The sequence below is a fragment of the Lissotriton helveticus genome, chromosome 7 (genome assembly GCF_964261635.1).
Source record: "Lissotriton helveticus chromosome 7, aLisHel1.1, whole genome shotgun sequence".
Taxonomy (NCBI): domain Eukaryota; kingdom Metazoa; phylum Chordata; class Amphibia; order Caudata; family Salamandridae; genus Lissotriton; species Lissotriton helveticus.
Genome location: NC_136068.1, coordinates 84,023,657 through 84,046,697, shown reverse-complemented (window position 1 = coordinate 84,046,697; position 23,041 = coordinate 84,023,657). Strand labels below are relative to the sequence as shown.

General features: G+C 43.3%; 1 protein-coding gene across 4 annotated transcripts in view; it reads left to right on the top strand.

The window, feature by feature from the left end:
• Positions 1-23,041, top strand: part of LOC144768137 (uncharacterized) — a 166,000-nt gene that overhangs the window by 86,854 nt on the left and 56,105 nt on the right. For all 4 annotated transcript variants that reach the window (XM_078651569.1, XM_078651566.1, XM_078651570.1 and 1 more), the window contains exon 3: positions 1,931-2,719. In XM_078651569.1, coding sequence (XP_078507695.1) covers positions 2,698-2,719 — 22 coding nt within the window. In that variant the 5' untranslated portion in view covers positions 1,931-2,697. The remainder of the gene's footprint in view (positions 1-1,930; positions 2,720-23,041) is intronic.

Here is a 23,041-nt window from a genome sequence, read left to right as displayed (position 1 = left end):
GTCTCCTAATCCTCCTAGATCTATCCTTGGCCTTCGACACAGTCAACCATGGGAAGCTACTTGAACGCCCCAAACGTAGGATGGGATTAGATGGCCCTGTCCTTGACTGGTTTAGATCCTTCCTCCAAAACCGATCTCAGAGATTCCTAATCAAGAGTAACCTGTCCGCTCCCTCCTTGGTCATGGTTGGAGTCCCTCAAGGATCAACTTTGTCTCCCACCCGTTTCAATCTTTATTTAGAACCCCTTACCGAAGCCCTTCGTACCGCAAATATCTCCTACCATATGTACGTCGAAGACACTCAGCTCTACATAAAAATCTCATCTCTCAAGGAGATTCTCTCCCTGAATGAGGCCCTGTAGCTGACCGTCCAATGGCTCTCCTCCAACCAACTCAAACTCACTGCAAAGAAAACTGAGTTCCTTCTAATTTCCCCGCCAAAAAGCAACTCGGAGATCCAGACATGGATTAAAGCCATCACAGTCTTAAACTGTCCCGCGACCATTGTGGACTCGGCCAAATCTCTGGGAATAACCTTGGATTACAACCTGAACATGCGAGACCACATCAACTCAATGGCCAAATCTGCCAGATTCCACCTGAGCTACCTATGGAAACTGAAACCCTTTCTTGAAGCTCCCTACTTAAAACTTGCAGTCCAAGCACTAGTCATCTCTAGGCTGGAATATGGCTGTTCTACCCTCTCTGGTTTACCCAAAATCTCCCTAGCACCCTTAAAAGCCTGCCTCAATGCAGCCGCCAGACTACTTACCAGTACAAGGAAATTTGATCACATCACTCCTCATCTGAAAGCGTTGAACTGGCTTCCTCTCAAGACCAGAATTCAACTCAAGCTGGCATGCATCACTCACAAGGCCCTACACTCGAACTCCCCTGCATATCTTACACAGAAATGTGATATCCGGAGGAAGCAGAAACTCACGATCGGCCAGTGCCCTCCTACTCCAGTCTGCACGTTTTCTGAAAAAATAAACGTATCATCAGGCGTTCACTGGGGCTGCACCAAGAATTTGGAACTCTTTCCCACCCGCCATCAGAAGAATCCCCTCTCTGGCGCGCTTCATAAAGGAGGCTAAATCCTTCCTCATGGGTAAATTCCTCGGCTAAGCCCCGTCCCACAACCACCTCAGAGACTATTTCCTTCCTCCTTCAACCTCGCACCTCCAAGAAACCGGGGGCCTGTCTTCAGGAATTGTAATATTGACTATCCTTGTATACTCCCATCCCTCTTGTATTCAGCACCCCTCTCCCTAATGTACAGTATACTCTTGTGATATCATGCCTCTTGAATGACTCTTGGACTCTGTAAAGCGCTCTGACACCCTAATGGGTCAAGTTTGCGCTCTATAAAACACTAAAATAAATAAATGGTGAATTTCTATAACTTTGTGTGGAAAAAACGTAAACCTAACTATAACGTCCCTGTAACCTTTGTTTTTTCAGTGAATATATTTGTGCAAGTGTGTATCTTCTATTATTAGAATTCACATTGCTGGTTTGGTGTCTCGTGTGTGGTTATCACATCGTATTCTATACATCTTAAGAAACTGCATATTTGCTAATTGTGCAAGAAACTCAGTGGCCGGAGAGGAGAATACTGTCATAGAAATTGTTGGAGGGATGTATATTCAAAAACAAGGACAAAATTGGGCTGAGCTCATTGTAAACAGCCAAGGAGAGGAATGTGAGGTTTAGTATATTGCTTCAATATGTAAAAGAAACAAATCTCGGATTTTGTTTGACTGTTTATAGGCATTGTTATGTCTTTTCTTTGCATTTTGTTTTACATTTATATGCTGGTGCTAATGCTCTCATCTTTGCAATACTATCTGCTTGTATTTCACATACTCTAAATTAGTGGATAACAAATATTTATTTATACACTATTTTTCTGTTCTTGACTTCTCAGAACCAAGAAGGGACACCACATAAAATAGCCCTGATACGGCCCCTGGCAGTTCTGTGAGTTCTCCAAACTTGATCTGTCCATGTTAAATAGCTTACCGGTGGGCTGGAAAGAGCCCTGGCTGTTTTCTCTAATCCAATACCCACATTCTGTCACCATGGACTTGAGGGCCAAGAGGAATTTACAAGGAAGGCCAGTTCCTGAGATTGCGTCAAGCAGTTGTCATCAAGTGGGACTTCTCACATTGACTTCTCTACTTGTGGGGACATGGCTTCTAGGTCATCACAAAGCACATTATGCTGATACTATCATCTACCTGACAAGCGAAAAAGGGGCACAGAAATTGCTAGAACTTAACTTTGATTCCTATCTTGACTCACAATCAACAACCAAGCTGACTCAGAAAATAGACAAGACAAACATACTGAAGATCAAGTATACTCGTCATGCATATGGTGTGCCCCAGCCACTCTTCCTGATGGTACCAAACGAGATAAATGCCTGCATACAGCCACAGTGACTTCAAGAATCTTCCACCAGAACCACGCTCCAAGTTTGTGCAAAAGTAAGGTTGTCTTAAGACGATTGAAAGAACCATGAACCTGGCTCACACAGGTTTTCATGGAAGTGTTAAGACTATGGCTCACTTGCTTATTAAAGGTATGGTTTCTGAATGACAACAGTAGAGGACATGATATTTCAGTATCACTTTCATGAGGTTAATCATCTAGAAATGCTGAACCTGAAGAAGCAATTATAAGTGAGGAAGAATGTCGACACCATTGGACAAAGGTAAATGGTCATTTTTATTCCACCCTTAATAGCTGTAGCTACTGTTGTTTGTGTATATTGGCACACATTATCTAGTTACGGAATTTGTGTCATCAAAATCACTTGGGAATGTAATCTCCAAGCTAACAAAAATATTTGAAATACATTGCATACCATAAGTGAGTGAGTGATGGAATGAGCAAGCAATGGAGTGTGTCAGTCCGCTTATGGAGAGCCATCAAGCCAAATGACATTTTCATGTATAAGGGTTCAAGCAGAGGGAATCTTAGACTGTAAGGACTCTGTTGTACTCTGTACATAAAGACACTGGTAGCCAGGTTGTAAGTTCTTAAAGTCATCTTTATTAATCCATGTCAAGAGGTATCAAACCAGGATCAGCCATGTAACAGCTCTTAACCCAGCTCCCATATCTCCTACACGAGCCCCACCAGGTGCAGCCTGCCTAACTGCTCAGCCCATCTCCAAATGTCACCACTCATCCACACAGGCACCCAGGCATTCCATTCATCACAGTCACACCAACATTCTGTCACCATCTCTCACTCTGGCTGAACAGCTAGGAGGACCTAAGCTGACTCACATATGAATGTAAACCTTAGGATATAACATTATCCCTTTCCTTTTAAAATAAAAACAAAACTTACAATTTTAAAGAAAAAAAACTATACACAAAAGGCAATAATGTTCATAACTAAGGGAAGAAAATGAATTCAAAACATCACCAAAGAGAGAACAAAGCAAACAAGAAAGGATGGGCATAATACGACATATTAAAAACATGCAATAAAATCCCCCATCCTCCCTCATGAAAATTGTTAAGATTAATTAGATATAAACCATCAAACAATGTCAAATTGGGAAGAAAAAAACGCAAAATTACATTTCAAACTAGCAATAACCCCATCCTTTCCCAATAACACAAAAAAAGAGATGTAGTGAAGGATGCACACACCCCACAAACACCCGAGGCCAGAAACAGATAACAAGGGTGAACCAACACTACAAATACACGTGTACCACAATATGCACCACATAGAGGGTACACATAGTGAGGCGCAGGGCGACTTACACACGACAGCATCTGAAGCGCGGACGACTTATACAGGACAATATGTGGCGCGCAGGGCGACTTACACACAACATCTGAAGCGCAGGGCGACTTACACATGACAACATTTGAGGCGCAGGGCGACTTACACACATACAAACATACAAGACGTGCAGCGCAAGGCGACTTACCAACACAACACAAATCCACATAAATAATGTCACCATTACACATAGATGTGGGAATCCACCCACCAAAACCAGAATCACCCTCATGCAAGAGAGAACCTGTGATGTCCACCCACCAGGAGACTAGGACGTCCCAACCAATAAAGGGTGTGAAGCGGCAGAATCACGTAATACAATAATATTGCATAGAGAATGCTATTACAGTAACAATAACAGTAGAACACTACTAAACAGTGTCCCCCACCGGTGAGCAACCACTCACCCGAGTTGTGCTATGACCACACTCCCCCTATGTAGGGGAACGAAATGCACAAGAATACACCCAAAATGCATTTTAAAAAAAACACGAGCTACAGCATGAAAATACACTATCCTTTAGACATATGTAGCTATTCTAACAGTATAAGGACACTAACCCAAACACAACACCACTGAGCAAAGACACATCAATTATCTGCAGAAAAAGTTGGCATCAAAGAGTTATAGGGCACCACACTACCCTTACTTAAGAATTTTTTTTGGATCTTATCCGAAACGACTCCAAGACAGTGTAGCTTTAGTCATCAAAGAACTTAACAGTGTGTGTGGACTTGGAAAACCAAAACAGATCATTTGGTACAGTGCGGGAAATGAGAAGAACAAAAGAAGACAACCCAGAAAAACTCCGACATACCTGATGTTGGTGTTCATCATTGCAGTGTGAGAAACGGAGCTTGCAACCAAAGATGATAGCTTTGTGGAAGACACTTCAACTTGTACTGCCGAACCGCTAACACAAGTTTCCTCACTTACGATGAACAAACGAACCCCTCGTTGTCCCGTACTTTATTCACGTGACCGGAAACAACGTGGTTGGGATCCCTTCAGAAATCATCCATCAGAATGTGCCAGCCCCAAGATGGCGGCACGTTTTTCGACGTCATGCCGGGTGGCTCCAGGCAGGACGGTGCATTCTGGAGCTGCAGAACACAGGAATCACGGAGGAGCGTCACCGAAGAACCACGGAGACTCCACACGTCTGAGGATGACAATAAGGCTGCGCGCCGGTTGAGAACAGAACGCGCGGTGATTTTCAAACTGCTGAGGAGCGGTTTAACTGCCATATGTGCAGTGGGGCTGCCAAGTAGAAAATTATGTCTAAAAAAATAAGAGGAAAAAGAAATTCTCTCCACATGCACAAACTGACTTCTGTAGACTCTCTCTCCCACGATGAAGAGAACAAAAACAGAGCCCGCATGTGCATAACAAAACAGTAGCTCCACAACTACGGCCACAGACACCATCTCTTGACAGCAGCAATAAAAAACAAACTTGAAAGGTGGAATTACGGCAAGCAGTTTGTCACAACTTCTTGATCCACGGCAAACACAATGTAGTATACACAACTTGAAGACTGCTTTACTAAATGTGAGGATGTAGTTAATACTCCAAAGCCTCACTCCAATCTGTCTAGGACATACTCACGTTGGCAATTTGAATCATCCATGTGCAAACATTGCACTCAGACCCTAGAACATCTTGATCCATGACAGTCAAAATGGTCTGGAGAATCAGAAATATGCTTTGTGATGGAAACTCCAATGCAGGTTGTGGAACACTTAATGATCTCACAAATGACCACTTTGTAAACTATCTTTAAAAACGCACTCCTTGACACCAAAACAGAAGACGTAGCAACACCACACCGCTCTTGTGTGACACCTGCAAAATCACTTCACTGAGTTAGACCATAACTCATATCTTGATCAGCCACAGTTCCCTTGCGCAGTGGATATATCCATACAGCAGGTTCAAAGGGAAGTGGTAGGGTGAAAGTTAGTACATTCATACCCTAACATACAGACCATACCTGTGGTCAAGTCCATGGAGTAAGATCAGGCAGGACACAGGCTGGCTTGCCTTTTAGTCCATTCTGCTACTTGTATGTTCCTTTCTTTTTTCTTTGTAGTTGCGCTGGTTTCTATGTAGTCTCTGGGTTTCTGTTCAATCCATAAGTCCATGGGTCCAGGTCCGCTCGTCGCCAAAAAGATGTTGTACTTTGTATCGGAAGACACTAGTAGCCAGGTTGTAAGTTCTTAAAGTCATCTTTATTAATCCATGGCAAGAGGTATCAAACAAGGATCAGCCATGTAACAGCTCTTAACCCAGCTCCCATATCTCCTACGCCAGCCCCATCAGGAGCAGCCTGCCTAGCTGCTCAGCCCATCTCCGACTGTCCCCACTCATCCACACAGTCACCCAGGCATTCCATTCTTCACAGTCACACCAACATTCCGTCACCATCTCGCACTCTGGCTGAACAGCTAGGAGGACCTAGGCTGATTCACGTATGAATGTAAACCTTAGGATATAACAGACTCTTTGAATCAGGACTGGTTGCTATAGTGAATGATATTGCAAGGAAGCATATGGAAGAGAAGGAAGCAGAACAAATAAAAGTATAGTTGAAAGACCATAGAAGTAGAAATTTCAAGGGCACAGGGTGCTCACATTTCAGAATGGGAGATGGGGAAAAAGCAGACACCGCTGGTGGTTAACAGTACCTGGTATTGGAGTAGTCAGAGACCATTCCCTGGAGGTTCTCAGGACAGAGCAAGCTAGACCCTCTGCATTGACCAGGTAAAACCCGAAGGCATCAGGTTGTATGTCCACTATCAGTAGCCACAGCCTAGTGATCTGTGGCAAAAACCATTGCCAATTCTCCTACAAAAATGAATATTGAGAGATATGCAATCCATTATATATTACCTGGGAAGTCCTTGCAGGCAACCAAGGCCAGGTCTGAAGTCCCTGCATTCTGTGATGTCTCTGCATTCCATGATGCCCCTGCATTCCCTGAAGTACCTTGGATTGTCACTACCTGTGGAACTGTGAGGTCACAGCAGACTGTGAGGTCACTGCTTGGCAAGTAACATAACCATTCCTCTGCTTCTGATAGGTTCCACATGGATCTTGGTGTCTACCCAGATTCCCCCCTCCCTGGGGAAGTTCTCTGTCCCTGAAAGAAGACCCCTCCGAAGGGCTAATGGTCACATGACCCAGACCATCACTGAGAGGACTCCCAAAAGAACGTCGGAAGGGGAGGGGCTTGTGGAAGAAGCCTCCCCTGGTGATGTCACTGGCTGTCACCCTGACATTCCTCCTTATGTCTGGTGAGTCAACCCATTGTGTCCCGCTCTTTCTTATGCCTGCTCTGTTCCTCGTTCTCGTCCCTATTCTCTAAGTGTCTGTCACTAAGCTTTCCAACCCAGGAATGCTTCCATAAATCTCACCCAGTCTCCTGAGTCTCACCTCCTGGCACTCCTCAGTCTCTGATGACTCTCTTGAGTCTAGATCCTACCTACCACTCATCCTATGCCACTCTCCATCGTCATACCATGGGAAGGATGCCAGTGCAACAGCAGATATGTGAATATGTTCAGCACATCCTATGAAAAACTCCCCCATTCACTTTGCAAATGCATGTGACACCTGTTTTCGAGCTGCAGCTACTTTGGAGCCCAGATTGACTTTAACACTCCACGGAGCTCTATATATTTTCCATTGGAAAGGGCATGTTATTTTAATAGACACTGGGCTAAAATGAATATTCCCTTTCTTGGGTGTCAAAGAAAGTCAGACAATTTGGAGATCTGTCAGCAGCACTGTTGTGAAAATCTTAATTTTCAGTTAAAGCCAAGGGCATGATTTGTAATTGTATTTATATAATGCTTGCTACCTCTGACGAGGCGTTGAAGAGCTTTTGGTAAGTAGCACGCTACTCCGGAACCCAGAGTGGATTAGTGGTGGATTAGTATAGGGACATAAAGGTGTTGGTTGGAGCATTGGATATTTTAGTCTGTTAATTGGACTGAATAGGATAAAGGATGGATAGAGAAGGAAAGAGTCTAGAAAGTCTTTTTTTTTTTTAGATTATGGTAGTAAAATGAGGTTTGGGATTAGTCAAAGGAGGGAAGAGTCTAGAAAGGGTTATTAGGGAGATCATAGAAGTACAATGTGGTTTCGGATAAGTCAAAGACTGGAGGTAGAGGACTTATTGAAGAGGCAGAATAGTGAATTGGAGAGAGTTGAAGGTATTTTGTTTTGACTGCAGGAGTAAAGTAAAATATATATATATATATATATATATATATATATATATATATATATATATATATATATATATATATATATATATTTATATATATATATATATATATATATTTATATATTACGTTTAACCAAATGCCCTTGAGCTTGCAGAGGGCACACAATGCTGTTCTTGCCCTTCCGGTTTGTGTGCCTCGCGCTGCTTGCTACTCAGATCTCCATTGTTTCTGCCATTTGCCCGACGCGTTTCGAGGCCAACTCCGCCTCGTAATCATGGGCTGCTGCATGTTATATATATATATAGCTACATACAAAGGCATACATGTGTATGGAAAATACTAAAGAGTTATAAGGTTGTATTATATAAACTCTCATGTACATTTATGGATAAATAATTAGAAACTCATACTTTCAAGTGTTACTGTACATAATGCTGATTTATGTATTGTTATGAATGTATATATTTTTATATATTTATATCCAATATTTCAGTAGTGAAGCAATTATAAATAAAATTGTTATGATCATATTTACACATTGTGGTATAAAATAAATAAATCATATAATCAAATATCTTATATGTAAGCTATGGAGTGACTTATATATGTTAAACATTACATAATATATGTATATATATTTAAACCATAAGAAATATATACATTTGTTAAGCAGATCTATCGGAATATCTATATATAAACCTTAAGTAGTATATATACTTGTACAAAGAGCTGCACATATCTAAATACATACATATAATCAAATTATACTTGTTTACATGCACAGGCATATGCTGTACATTTGTGTTTTTTAATATGGGGGTCATGTAGGAAAGAGGCAAATCTTGAGTAGTCTTCTGAAAATAAGATAGTTATCACTGGAGCTTATGTTTGGAGGTAATGAATTCCATAGTTTGGCTGCTTGAATAGAGAAAGAAGTTCCACCCATTTTTATTCTTATATGCTGGCATTTTGAGTTGAGGTGCCAAATGGAGTAGTAGTTCATTTGTTGTATGTATTTGGTGATTGTATTCCTTATGAAGAGCGGCCCTGTTCCATGTATAGTTTTGTGGGTGATACAAAGCAGCTTGAAGGTGGATATTCTGGCAACCAGTTACTATTTATTTTATTTATTTATTTTATTTCAAAGGTTTTATGTAGGGCTTCTGGACCCAAGAGTATCAGAGCACTTTACAAGGCAGGTGAAAACAAACAATGAAATAAACTAAAAATTTAGCAAGAACGAGTTACAAAATGATAGTGTAATCAGCATGTCTAATGGGGCAAAGAGAATAGAGATAGAAATTAAGATGGAAATGAATAATGAAAGTTAGGAGAGAGAGGGGGTGAAGAGAGGGGGAGTAAGAGTATGAGAGCATAGAGAGGGGCAGAGAGGAGTGAACATGTAAGGTGTCATTTACATTAGATACCCCAATATTTGTTGAGAAGAAGTATTTTTAGTTCTTTTTTGAAGAGAGGGTAAGAGGGGTTGCAACGGATATCTTTTGGGAGAGAGTTCCAGATTGTGGGAGCGTTACCAGAGAACTCACGGGATTGGGTCTTTTGACATTTTAGTCTAGGTGGGATCAGGACAAGGGAGTTTGTGCTTCTCAGGGATCTAGAGCAACCTGCTTTGTGTAGTTTTGCTGCAAGGTAGGAAGGGGTGTTTTGGTGGAGAGCGTTGTGAGTGATGCAGGCAATCTTATAGGTGGATCTACCTTCTATTGGGAGCCACTTGAGATTTTTGAGGACGGGGGCGATGTGATCACATTTTCTACAATCAGAGATGAGTCTAGCAGCAAGGCTGAGGACAGATTTAATTGGAGCAAGATGGATTTGAGGGGTGCCAGCCAAAGTGGTGTTGCCATAGTCAATCCTGGAAAGGACCAGCGATTGGACAACAAGTTTGAAATCTTCTGCAGGAATAAAAGGTTTAAGTTTCTTAACGTGGAGAAGGGTGAAAAGAGCGCTTTTGGATGCATTTTTATTGTGGGGGATGAGATTAAGATTCTGGTCAATACTGATGCCTAGGGATTTGACAGAATTAGAGGTGGAGAGAGGGCAGTTTAGAGCTTTGATGTCATTTAACCAAAGTTGAATGGGAATAGAATTATTTTTGGGGGAGAAAATTATGAATTTGTTTTTTTGGGGTTCCGTTTGAGATGGTTCAGATGGAACCAAGTTTGTATTTTTTTCAGGGTCTCATTGAGGTGAAGGATGTTTGTGAGATTTGACCTTGTAGTATAATTGGGTGTCCTCAGCATAGAGGTGGTAGTTGATATTAGAATGTTTGAGGATGAGGGTGAGTGGTTCCATGAACAGATTGAATAGGGTAGGGGAGAGGATGGATCCTTGAGGGACGCCGAGTGAGACAGGCTGAGGTTTAGAGAGGAAATGGCTAAGCTTGATTTGTTGAGATCTATTTTGTATACCGTGCCTCCCAAACCGAATCGATCTTTGAGAGTGCTGAGAAGGGTGGGGTGGTGGACGGTATCAAATGCAGCTGAGAGGTCTAGAAGAATTAGTACTGAGGATTCTCCTTTGTCAAGGGAACGATGAATGTCATCAATGATATTAAGCATAGCAGTTTCTGTACTGTATCCCTTTCTAAAGCCGGACTGGAAGACATCAAGGAGGTTGAAGGAGACAATATGTTTCTATAGTTGTAATAGGACACATTTTTCCAGTGCTTTGGAGAGGAATGGGAGGTTAGAGATTGGACGAAGGTTGTTTGGATCATTGGGGTCAGCTGTGGTGTTTTTGAGAATAGGCGAGATTTGACCAAGTTGAAGGGAGGCAGGGACACATCCAGTGGACAGAGAAGAGTTGATAATTTTAGTCCATATGGGGCAATGATAGATTTAAGTTTTTGACCCAAAAGGGCGGGGAGAGGATCTTTGGAATGGGCAGAAGGTTTTAGTTAGACAATGATATTAGTGATCATAGATTCAGTTACTGGACTGAAATTGCTCCAAGAGGCATTGTTTTTAGTAGGGGGGTTTGTTTTTGGAAGGGTATCCTGTTGGAGTAGAGCAGGGAGGGGAACAGAGGTATCAAGCGGTGTGGAAAAGGTGGTCGATGGAGAGTTATGAGTGTTGGGGAGGGTGTGTAGGATGGTGGTAGGTTGGAGTGAGAGTGGGAGCAAAGAGAAGGAAAGTTCAATCATGTTGATTTTGTTCGTAAAGAAGCTGGCAATTTCTTTGCATTTGTCCAAGGAGGCTATTATTTTAGGAGGGCCAGTCGAGGTTTGTTTTTTTACAATGTTAAAGAGTTCTCTAGGGCGGTTTCTGGCCTGATCCAGTTGAGAACGTAGGAAGGAGGCTTTTTCGTTAAATATGTGTTTTTTGTACTGGGATCTAGCACTTCTAAGGATAGCCAGATTGTCCACGCTTGGATGAGTTCTCCAGATCCGTTCAGAATGTCTAAGGGACCGTCTTTCATTATTGAGTTCAGAATTGAACCAAGACTTAGGAGGAATGTTTTCTTCTCGTTTGAGTTTGATTGGAGCAATTTGGTTGAGGGTTTCAAGAATAGAATTGTTATAATGGTTGGTGAGGTCAGTGGTGCTGTCAGAGAGAGGGGGTAGAGCTAAGTGAGCCTTAATTGCGGTTTCAAATTCGCCCGGAGGAATAAGGTGAAGGTTGCGGGTGGATTTCTTGGATAATATGCTGGTGGGGTTGGGGCGAGTAATGGATTTGGTCATGGTGAAAAGGATAAGGTAGTGGTCAGACCAATCTACCGGAAGAATATTTGAGAGGGAGGCTAGATCGTTGTTTGTTATAATAGCATCAAGGGTGGCACCTTTGTTATGTGTGGGAGAATGGCAGGGTTGGGACATATTGGTGATGTCCATGGTATCGTTAAGTAGGATGACAGCAGGATCAGCACTATTGTTTCAATGGATGTTGTAATCACCGAAGAAGAGATTTTTAGAATGTGAGAGTGACGATTGTATGATAAGATCAGTCAACTCTTCCGTAAAGGGGATGTTGTTTCCAGGGGGGTGGTAGATAGTGTGTAACCGGGTAGTGGGGGAGTCAGGTATGATGAGTTCAGCGCAAAGATATTCAAAGGATGAAGAGTCTTGTAGATTGACTAGAGAGATGTTAAGTTCAGCTTTAAAAATGATGGCGGGACCACCGTCTGTTTGTTCGATTCTGTCTTTTCTAATGATAGAATAACCAGGGGGGATAAGCAAGTCGAGGATGGGAGTGGAGTGGGAGGTGAGCCATGTTTCAGCTAGGAAAGCAATGTCAATGTTTTCACTAAGAATGGTTTCAGCGATATCCATAGCGTGACAGGAGGCAGATCTGCAGTTAATCAGCATGCAGCAGAGGGGGGTGGGGACTGGCGGTAGAGAGGGGGGGACAAGTGGGGATAGGTTTGAGTAGTTGGGGAGGTCTAGTGGAGGAAGGAGGAAGGGAGAGTTTGCTTGTTCCTAAAAGAACTGGAATAGTAGACAGATGTGTAGGGTAGGTGGCGGATCGGCAGTTAGTCATCGTGCAATATAGGGGAGTGGGATCGGGCATTTGGGAGGGGGGACAAGGGGGGATAGATCTAAGTTGTTGGGGTGATCTAGGGGAGGAAGGCGGAAGGGGGAGTCTTCTAGTTCGTAAGAGAACTGGGATGGAAGATTTATGACTAGAGGATAAATTGGACGACGGTGGTGGTGGAGAGATAATTAGGTTAGAGGAACTGTTAGCTTCAGAGGTTGTTGGTTGAGTACCACGTTGTGGTTGTGTGGACATGTTGGTATTATATGGGGTCACGACTTGTGAGGGTTGATTGGGTAATGTGCAGGTTGTGTGGTTGTTAGAAGGAGGAGTGTTTTTGTAGGTAAAAGAGTTAGGCTGACAGTATGTGGGTGTGTTGGAGGGTGTCAATGTGTGAGGAGGTATTTTTAGAAAGGAGTGAGATATCGATTCTAAGAGAGGAGAGTTCTAAGATGAGGGACAAAAGGACAAGTTCAATGGTAGGGGAAGCTAGAGTGTGAGTTGATGAGTGCGGAGGGTCTGTGTTTATTGGTCTGTTCGTTGAGCTAGGGTTCTTTAGTGGGGGGATAAAGTGTGGAGGAAGAGGTGTAAAGCCTGGAGGGTGGGGAAGGGAGTTGCGTGTGTTTTTGGAATCGGTGGAGATCAGGGGGTAGGAGGGGGATGTAGGAGGTAATGTTGTTTGGATGTAAGGAGTATTGCAAGGAGGGGGGATGTTGGGGGGGTTGAAAGGAGAGGCGTGTGTAATGGAGCGTAGCGAATTAGAAAGAGGCGATAAGGGGGTGGGAGAAGTGAGGGTAGATGAAGGTAATATGAGTTGGGGAGGATTGTGGGGATGAGGTAAGAGAGACGGGGATGAAATGGGGGTGATGAAACTAGGGGTAGAAGGGGTGAGAGGATTGTGTGATGGTTTGTGATAGACTGCTAATTTGTTGTTTTTTGGGCACAGGGAAGGGGAGAATCAGGAGGGAGCGATAGGGGGTAGGGAGAAGTGAAGGGGGATGCATGTGATAAAAGTTGGGGACGGTCAGAGGAACAAGGTAAGAGAGAAGGGGGATGGAGTGGGGATTTGGGATATGGTGCTAATGTGTTGTTCATTGGGAGTAGGAGAGGGAGGGATAAAATCAGGAGGAAGCGATGGGGGAGAGAGAGAAATGAAGGGAGATGTAGGCGCTGGGGTTGGGGTAGGTCAGAGAGGTGAGGTAAGAAGGAAGAGGATGAAATGGGGGGTGATGAATCTAGGGTTAGATGGGGTGAGAGGGCAGGGTTCGGGGATTGAGTGGTGGTAAGGGATGAAGTGCTGATATGTTGATCATTGGAAGTGGGAGAGGAAGGGGGGAATCAGGAGGAAGCGACAGGGGGAGAGAGAAATGAGGGGAGATGCAGGCATTAAAAGTTGGGGTTGGTCAGAGAGACAAGATATTGGTGACGGGGATGAGAGGGGGGAGGTGAGTCTAGGGGAAGAGGGTTATAGCGGGCAGGATTCAAGGATTCTGTGAGGGTTTGTGGTAAGGTGTTAAAGTGTTGTTCAAAGATGTCGAGATGCTTGGATGAGTATGGTTCCTGATTTGAAGATGGAGATATCTATTTCGCCTGGAAAGGAAGAAGATGGTGTGGTGGAGAGTTTAAAACCATAGGGGATGTTGCGTGAATTAGAGATCAGGAAGTGATTTAGGAATATGTTTTTCCATTTAGAAGGGCGTTTAGTGAAAAAGATGAAGTTGGTGACAAGTGAAGAGTTAAGGCTGTTATGGTGATCAGCTAATAAGGTTTCAGGGTGGAGACAGATAAGTTTGTGTTTGAGTTTTTTTTTTCATGTTTAGAGAGACGGGGGGTTTGATGATGGACCAAGAGTTAGGGCCAAATTTTGAGATGTGTGGGGTAGAGATTGACGGTGGAAAAGTGAGTGGAGGCATGGTTTAGGGAAAAGAAGGGGGGGAGAGAAAGCACACTGGAGTAAGTACGCACTAGACCTCCCAGGGAGTATGGAAGGTGGTGCTAAGGGAAGAGGGGGGTAAAATAAGTGAGATCAAGGCTGACTCGTCCAGAGAGTTTAGTGGGTGGAGTTTAACTTAATCACAAAAGGTGAGGGAGCAACGTAATCGTAGGAGATAACATTTCAACAAGTGAGGATGTAAACATAAGCACAATGTGTGAGGTGATGACGTAAGCATATAAATTACAGTTCAAGGTGAAGGAGGGGCAGCCCAGAGAAATTAGTAGATAAGGTTGTATAGTAGGGGAAGGAGTTAAACAATATCCTGAACAAATTATACAGTTAGGGTATAATTATGATCTACACCTAGTAGCATAAGGAAAACTCATTGAGAACAAAAGCAAAGTGATAGAAGGATTAAACATGGAGAGCAGTCTTTACAGTATCGTGAGTCAATTACAATGATCAGCAATGAGGGTGGACTAAACAGAGGAATATCAAAGTATACAATATAACAGAATATATAACGAAAAGAGGATATACCATAATGAACAGTTCTGTTAACATTGAAATAAGATAAAAACCGTCACAATAAAATAACATATCCAAACGATATAAAAAGAAGTGCAAATATAAAACATAAACTTAATGTGATAGAATAGTTGTTAGTCAGGAGGGGACTGGAGAAAGAAGGAAGTAGAAAATAGTGAAGATAACTAGTATAGATGGGGTATAGGTAGGAGGGTAACCTAGAATAGAGAATCAGTGGGATGGGTGATAAAATTGAGGGAAGAGGTAACGGTAAAGTAATTAAAATAAGTAATATAATTGAGTGGGGAGAAGAATAACTAAAAAGCGGAATAAAAGAAGGAAAGAAAGAGAAAGGGAAGTAAGCGGAAAGAGGGAGTTATTAATATAGATAGCAGGGCAGAGGAACATCAGATGGGGAGGAGTAGGTATCTACATAATATATACTAAGATAGAAAACAGGGGAAAGAGGGACATATCAAAAACAGTCGCTCAAATTTGGAGAATTGAAATTGAAAAGAATGACATATAAATTAAGAGAACATGATCAGAAAAGATACATAAACGGAGGAAGGACTAATAGTAATACACAGTTATAAAATAAAAGAATTAAAGGTGATGAAAAATATGCAGTGCAATTGAGAAAGAACAACAGTGAAATAATAAATCCAAACACATATTACTAAAGTGCACGAAGTAACAAAGTAGAGGGTAGTGTGGGGATCAAAGGGCAATCTAGTAGGGGGTGGAGATAAAATCACAAATAAATAGATATAACATATAGTGAGAACGACTGGTGGAGAGGGGGGTATAGTAAGGTGAAAAATGGGGTGAGGAATGGCAAAGAGAGGATATAAGTGGGTATAAGGAAGCGGGGTTACATTCAAAGATGTGCAGGGTTGCGAGATGAAAGTTTAAGTGATATAAATTGATATCGGGGCTACTTTCAAGATGGCCACCGAATTAGTGAGGTGATGCTAGTCCTTTCACAGTGTCTATATCTCAGATGGGTTTCAGCTCCTTTGGCAAAGATGGGAGCGAACTGTACGCTTCCTAGCACTCCTGTTCGCTTTGTACCGTGCGATATCCCGAGGCCCTACCGATGCTCACTCATCTCGCAGTACGGGGTGTACTGGTTGAAAGGCTGGTAGAGAGGTGTACGCGACATATGGTTCAGGCGGTTCGCAGCGTACAGCCTCAATCCAGCGTACTGGAAACAGGCGGGGGAATGCGTACAGGCTAGTTGGGAGGGAAGTGTACCAGCAAAATATCGTGTTCAGGTTTCAATGCGCTTAGATTCAAGGGCGCTCAGTAGAGGTACACGACGTACCGTGCACTCTGGGCAAACTTGAAGGTTCTCAGGGGTACGCGGCGTACAGTCAAGGTACGTGGCGCACAGGGCTGGCGGGGAAAGCAGAACGGTGCAGGCCCGAGCACGTTGCAGAATTGTCTCCAGTGAGGTGCCACAGCCAACACCGCAATTGAGTCGCAATTCAACTCTCCTGCGCAATGTAGATGATAATTGTGTTGGGGGCCGGCAACTATCAATCTTTGGAGAGATCGCACGCCGGGCACCACGTGCTATTAGGGAGTAGGCCCCTGTCTGTCCTTACCTCATCGTCACTACCAAGGGCGGGGGTGGGAGAAAAAGTTCCCAGGGTAGCTATGCCAATGGACTTTGCGCCGACTCTTCCTTTACTGCGGTGATCTATTCCTCTGTAAGTACCAGTCCGGTCGCAGCCTGATCCATCCCTGTATTATTGCGGCATACAGCTCTCATATACCCCGGCCGGCGATCAGCGCAGTAAGCCCCCAGATGTACTTTTTATCGTCGCAGTACTCAGACCCGCGCTCCAGCAACCTTCACAATATCTGCTACTAGACCCCCCTCGGTGACTTCAATAGTAGTGGTCTCCTGCTCCTCTCAGGCCGGGTAGGTCGATGCCATGTCATTCAGCAGCTCCTTCGCGTCTGCCTCTGTGATGTATGTGCTCTACAGCCCCCCTCTCACCGGCTACTGCGTGGCTGCGCCACTCTTGGGCACAGTAATCCGGGCTTGCCACTCAACCCAGGTCTTATTTCGGAGCTCTTCAGGGGGGGGGGGGGGGGAGGCGCACCAGCTCGCCGCCGCTCCGGTCACAAAGGCAGCACTCAGCCTCCCCACACCTCAACTCGCCGATCTGCAGCCCTCGAGCACCTTCTGCGTCTCGCCGCTCACAGGCGGTTATAGGCCTTACAGGGATATGTAGCTGATGTGGACGATGGCTTTAAGCGACATTCGGGCTGTGGAAGGGGAGCTTTGGGCTTGTGGCTTTACTTGAAGGAGTAGTCTGGCAACAAGGTTCTAAATTCATTGTGGTTTTTTCATAGTTGATAAAGATGTTTTGTCGTAGAGGCCATTGGCGTAATCAAGTTTAGACAGTGCAAGAGAGATGGTGACTTGGACATTGTGTGGAAATCCTCGGTGGGGGAAGTTGAATTGCGGGAGGAAGGGCTTTATACTAGATACTTTAGGAGGTGTCACAGGTAGTCAGGCAGGCGCAGAGAGAGTCATAATGTTTCCACTCGCATTTTCATTTTGGACTAATTCAATTTAAGATGGCTCCATGATTTTTGAGTTTGAAATGTCTTTGGGGCTTTCCTGTTTAAGAAGCATGTGTGTGTCATCTGCCTAGTTATAGCATGTGATGTGAAATTCATTTATCATTTCCGGTAATGACTTCATGTAGATGTTGAAAAGCATGGGTGAGGCGATAGATCCTTGAGGCCCCCCTGCTTTTGGGAGGCACGGTTTGGATGAGGAAAGTGGAGTATGGATGAAATTTGTTCTGTTTTGAAGGTAGGATGTGATCTAGTCGAGAGCAGTCCCCTTTATGCCGTCTTCATAGAGTCTTTGGATTAGAATCTCATGATGAACAGTGTCAAAGTTGCTGAAAGGTCCAAGTTAAATAGTGTAGTGACCCCCATTTTGATCTACTGTGTTTTTAAGGTCATCCCAGATGGCGGTGAGGGCAAATTCTGTGCTTCATCCTGAATGGAATCCTGTTTGGAAGTCAGAAAGTATCGAGTTATCTTCAATGAATTGTGACATCTGGGCGAATGCTGCTCTTTCTATCAATTTGCTAAGGAAAGTCCATTTGTAATTGATCTGTAGTTCTTTTGTAGTTGTTTGTGTCATGTGGGTCCAGGTTTGTTAGCTTTAATAATGGGCTTCTATATGCATTTTTTTAAAGTATTCTGGAAAGACTCCTGTAGTTAATTAATTATTGATGCTTGTTCTAACTGGTATGGCAGTAGAGGTAGATAAAATAGTATTCTTGAAGCCTTGTGGTGAACAAGGGTCATAAGGGCAGTCGGCTGGCCTTCTTGCTTTGACAAGATCTAGAGGCTGAGTTAGCATACCCTTGGAAGGGATTGATGTAAATGGGTTGGTGCTGGTGATTTTCCTTTGTTTTAAAAAGGAGCTCAACATGTCTGCTTTAGATGTGTAAATGATTAGCCAATTTGTCAGTAAAGTCTTGAGCAATGGGATGAGTTCCTTCTGTGCATTTAGGTTTATGAATTCAGTGACAATTTTATAAAAAATTCTTTATTTGCACATTTAGCATTTTGAATTCTGTTTGAATAGTACCTTTTTGGGATTGTGATTGTTGATCTAGTATATTCTGTTAAATTTGTGTAGTTGTGGTTTGTCTTGGTTGGTAATTGTTTTGAGACAGGTTCATTGCAGCTTCTCAATGTGTTGTTTTAATCGTTGTTAGTTCTTCATTCCTCCAAGATGCTTGTTTTCTTTTGTCCTGTTTAGTTCTTCTTAATGATATGAGGATACCAAAAGCTTCCTGGTGCCACTGATAGAGTTTTTGAACGGAATTCATTGTGTCTGGATTAGTGTTGAATGTTAGTTGCGTTTCTAAGGTGCTCAGAATTGAGTTTGTTCCACAGTTGATAGTGGTTGCATGTAAAGGGGGGTTTTGGTGTGTTGGAATGCTACCTACCATTTGTTGTTCTCATCATGTGACTGGAGTAATCCTTTCAATCGTAACAAAGCCTAGATTTGCAAAAATGACATCTAGGATGTGTCCAGCGATGTGTGTGGGTTTGTGGATGATTTGATGTAGGTTCAGTGTGTCTAGACCAGTGATGATAGTTCTTGGAAGGGGCATATTGGGTTTGTCGAACCATATGCTTCGGTCACCTAGGATGCATAGGTAGGAGTTTAATGTCATAAGGTTTGAAACTGTCTAGAAACATGTCTGGGAATATTGCATTGCTAGGTAATGGTCTGTAAAGAAGGAGAAAATTAAAGGAGGAATTTATTGTAGGGTTGCATCTGGTGACGAGGGCCTCACAACCTTGTATGGAAATGTTGAGGTGAGGTTTATTGTTTCCTTGAATATAACAGCTGGTCTGCCTCCTCTCTTGCCTATGCAATTTTGTGTGACGGGTTGATCACTTGGAGAAACAGATTCATGCAATACTGGAGCCATGTCAACTCCCAAACATGATTCAGTTATGAAGAGTAAGTTAGGTTGTGTGTCAGTGAGTAGGGCGTAGATGTGATGTTTGCTTTTAGAGAATTATTAGAGCATATGTTAGTAGACAGCCTAGGAATTGTGTTTTGGTGGTGATGTGACTTTGTTTTCTAGAAGAGTGAGTAGCTTTCTTTGAACATGTAGCAGTGTATTATTAGTGTTGGTAGTAATTGTATCAGAATAGCAATAGTGTTGTTTGTCTATTTTGTAATCCTCATCCAGCAGGTTTAGAAGGCATTTTGTTGGGTCTGTGTGTGCATGTGGTGGAGATGGTGGTTGAGAATGGGTTGGTGGGCTGTGTGGTTTGGTTGTGTAATAGACAAAGAGATGCAAAGTTGAGTAGAGGGGTATGTTGGTTATTTCATTTTTTCCGTCTATGTAGGGTGGAAGGTGTATGGGCTAGGGTTGGTGGTGGAGCATGTGGGTCATGTTTTAAGGCTCTAAATTGTGCAGTGTATGAGTATTGTTGTGTTGGAGTGTTTGCGGTAGGTGTTGGTGAAACTAGAAATCTTTGGTTTGAAGTTGGTTTAGGAATTGTGTTATTTGTGTAATCATGAGGGTGAGAGTGGGTATTTGTTTCTATTTTGTGACAAAAATAGTATGAAATAGTTTGTGCGTGAGATTCTGATGTGCTTGTGTGAGTTATATTTTGTTTTTGTGGAGTAGTGAAATGAGATATTGATGTAGTGAATTTCAGTGAAGGATTCGGATATAAAGCACTGTTGGTGAGTGGAAATTGAAAGGCAAAGGGCGTGGTGATATACGGAGGAGAGTGTATGTGGTGTGTAGGAGCAGATGGACAGGGGCTATGAGTGTTTGTTTTAGATTTTTTAGCAGGAAGTTGTACTATGTGTGGTGGTGTGGAGTGTAAGGATTGTTTGGTTGTGTGTTTTTGGGGAAAAGAGGAGGAGGTAGTTGGTGGATGATATGAGAGGGTTGAGGATAGGTTTAGTGGTAATGGAAAGGTGTCTGTTAGAAGTAAGTAGAGGATAGAGCTGGTCTTTTGCATAAGCAGGGAGTATGTGTTTGAAGGGATTAAGTTTATGTATAATTTGGGTTTGTAAAAAAAAAATAATAATAATAATTTGGGTTTGTGTTGTGTTGGTGATGTGTGGATTTGATAGTGGTATAGGACAGAGTGGCGGTTTGTGTGAGAGTGAAGGGGCCATTGTGTGGTAGTAGGGGTAGAAGGCTGTATAAATGTGGTTTGGGAGGTTTTGTAGTGGTTGCCAAGACATTGATGAGCTTTGAGATTGTTTTAAATGAGCAGTGTTTGTTGTCTGAGATTGTGTTTGTTTGTTTGAGGATGTGGATAGCTTAAGGTAGTTGCAGCTAAATGGAAAAAGGGCAGCATTTCTAGCCCAAGGCCTGACCCGGTCCTAACATGCAAATACCCCTGTCCTCTGATGCCTGGGCTAAGACGCCCTGAGCCGTAAGGTTAAATAGCCCTAGTGATCGGGTGACCATGGGCCAATCAGAGCCCTAGCCCCAAGCCTAGATCCACTGGAAGCCTTGGCCCTGTTAACCAATCACAGCCCTAACTCTATCAGCCAATCAGAATACAAACCCTAAGCCTAAGGTCCAATGGGAACCGTGGCCTTATAAACCAACCAGAACACAGGTGCTGCAGCCACTAAGAAACCTATTTAAAGACCTAAACTTAAGAGGCTGAGCTAGTGTTCGGGGGTGGGTGCGGGGGCAGAGGCCTGATCAGGTGCCCAGTGAGCCAATCAGTGAAACGGAAACTGGTGTGTGTTGTAAATTGTAATGTTGCTTTCCATACTTCCCCTTAGCTTTCTGTTCCCTGCTGATGTGATGTGTGGTTGACAGAGAGAGAGTTGGAGCGTGTGGGCTGAGCAGCAAGGATGCTGCTGTTGGTGGGGCTGAACCTATTATTCTACTTACCATCCTGTAACTAAGCTTTATAAACCTCTTACTTACAACCTACTTCATGGCTACCTTTGGACTTCTTTTGGATTACAACAGTGTGCAAGTGGGCTTGGAGCTGCTCTTGAGCTCACTATCTCCTTGGATGCAGACAGGCCCAATACATGCTTTGCAGCTCCTGTTTAAACCTGCAGGTAAGGCCCAAATGTCAAACTAAATACGGCTTTTGTTGCAGTTAAACACCTTGTTTTTCTAGTAAAAAACGAGTGCAACATACACTTTACAAACACAATAATTTCCAAGCACAAAATGGGTTAAGCAGTCTCTTAAACACTCGGTGTAGAGCTTAGGGGTGTATGTACCTTTTTAGTTTCAAGGGAGTGAAGGAGTTAAGGGTATTTGTCTTCTAGTAGTCCTAGTACAATTAAGGGAATACAGAAATAAATGTAAACAAACCCACAGTGAGAAATAGCAGTATTAAAGTAAAATTGCTCTGCATAGTGTGTGTGCTCTTACCATCTCTTCTTTGAGCTGGCTCTCTTAGCTATTTAGGCCTAGGGCTCCAAAATAGAGATGTCTGCCTTGAACATCCATCGACAAACTTAAGGTATTGAGCAGGTGTTAGGGGAGGGCAGAGGCCTGGTCCGGTGCCATATGGGCCTATCAGCAACTTTAAACAAAGATGGAATGTGTTAAACAGAACATTGAAAGCAAGGGGAGGGTCTCCATAGTCACCAAACATAAAACGTACTCTACGGAAGAGGTGTGGCGTCCCGGCTAGGGCGACTGACTCCGGAATCTGGGGATCACGGTTCCCGGCACCGGCGGCAGATTAGCCCATCACCATGTGACTCTGGGTAATAGCTTGCTTGGGGCCCGATGTGGGTAAATCTTTTTTACCACTTCTTAAATACCGATTCATACCGAATCGGTATTTAAGAAGTGGTAAAAAGGAGGAGGGCAGATGTAGGTAATTTTATTTTAATAATTTACCGAATCGGAAGGAATCGGTATTTACCGATTCGGTAAATACCGAATCGGTAATGCCCATTGATTCCTATGGGCATTGAAGCCCATAGGAATCAATGGGCATTACCGAATCGATATTTACCAAATCGGTAAATACCGAATTTTGCAAGGGTGCAGGGGGTGTCACTTTGACACCCTCTGGCACCCCAATTACAGGCATGTGTGCCATGTGGCACACAGACATGCCCAAAGGGCATGTCTGTGTGTCACATGGCACAGGTGTGCATGCACAGATGTGCATGCACACCTGGATTCGGTATTTGACCACCCAATTGGATTGGGTGGTAAAATACCGACTCCTAAAGGCCTGTGGCACTGTTTGCAGTGCCACCTACATGTGAGATTTACCGAATCGGTAAAATTACCGATTCGGTATTTTACAGAATCGGTAAATTTACAGATTCGGTAAATTTACCAATTCTGTAAAAAAGGTCCCCTACATCTCAATGACCCATTTACCGGTCGGTAACGGCCGAATTCGGCCGTTACGACCGGTAATGGCCACCTGCATTGGGCCCTTGATCTTCCCGATGACCTCCAGCGCCTAGAGACCCTTATGGGTGATTGTACGCTTTACAAATGTGTATTATTATTATATT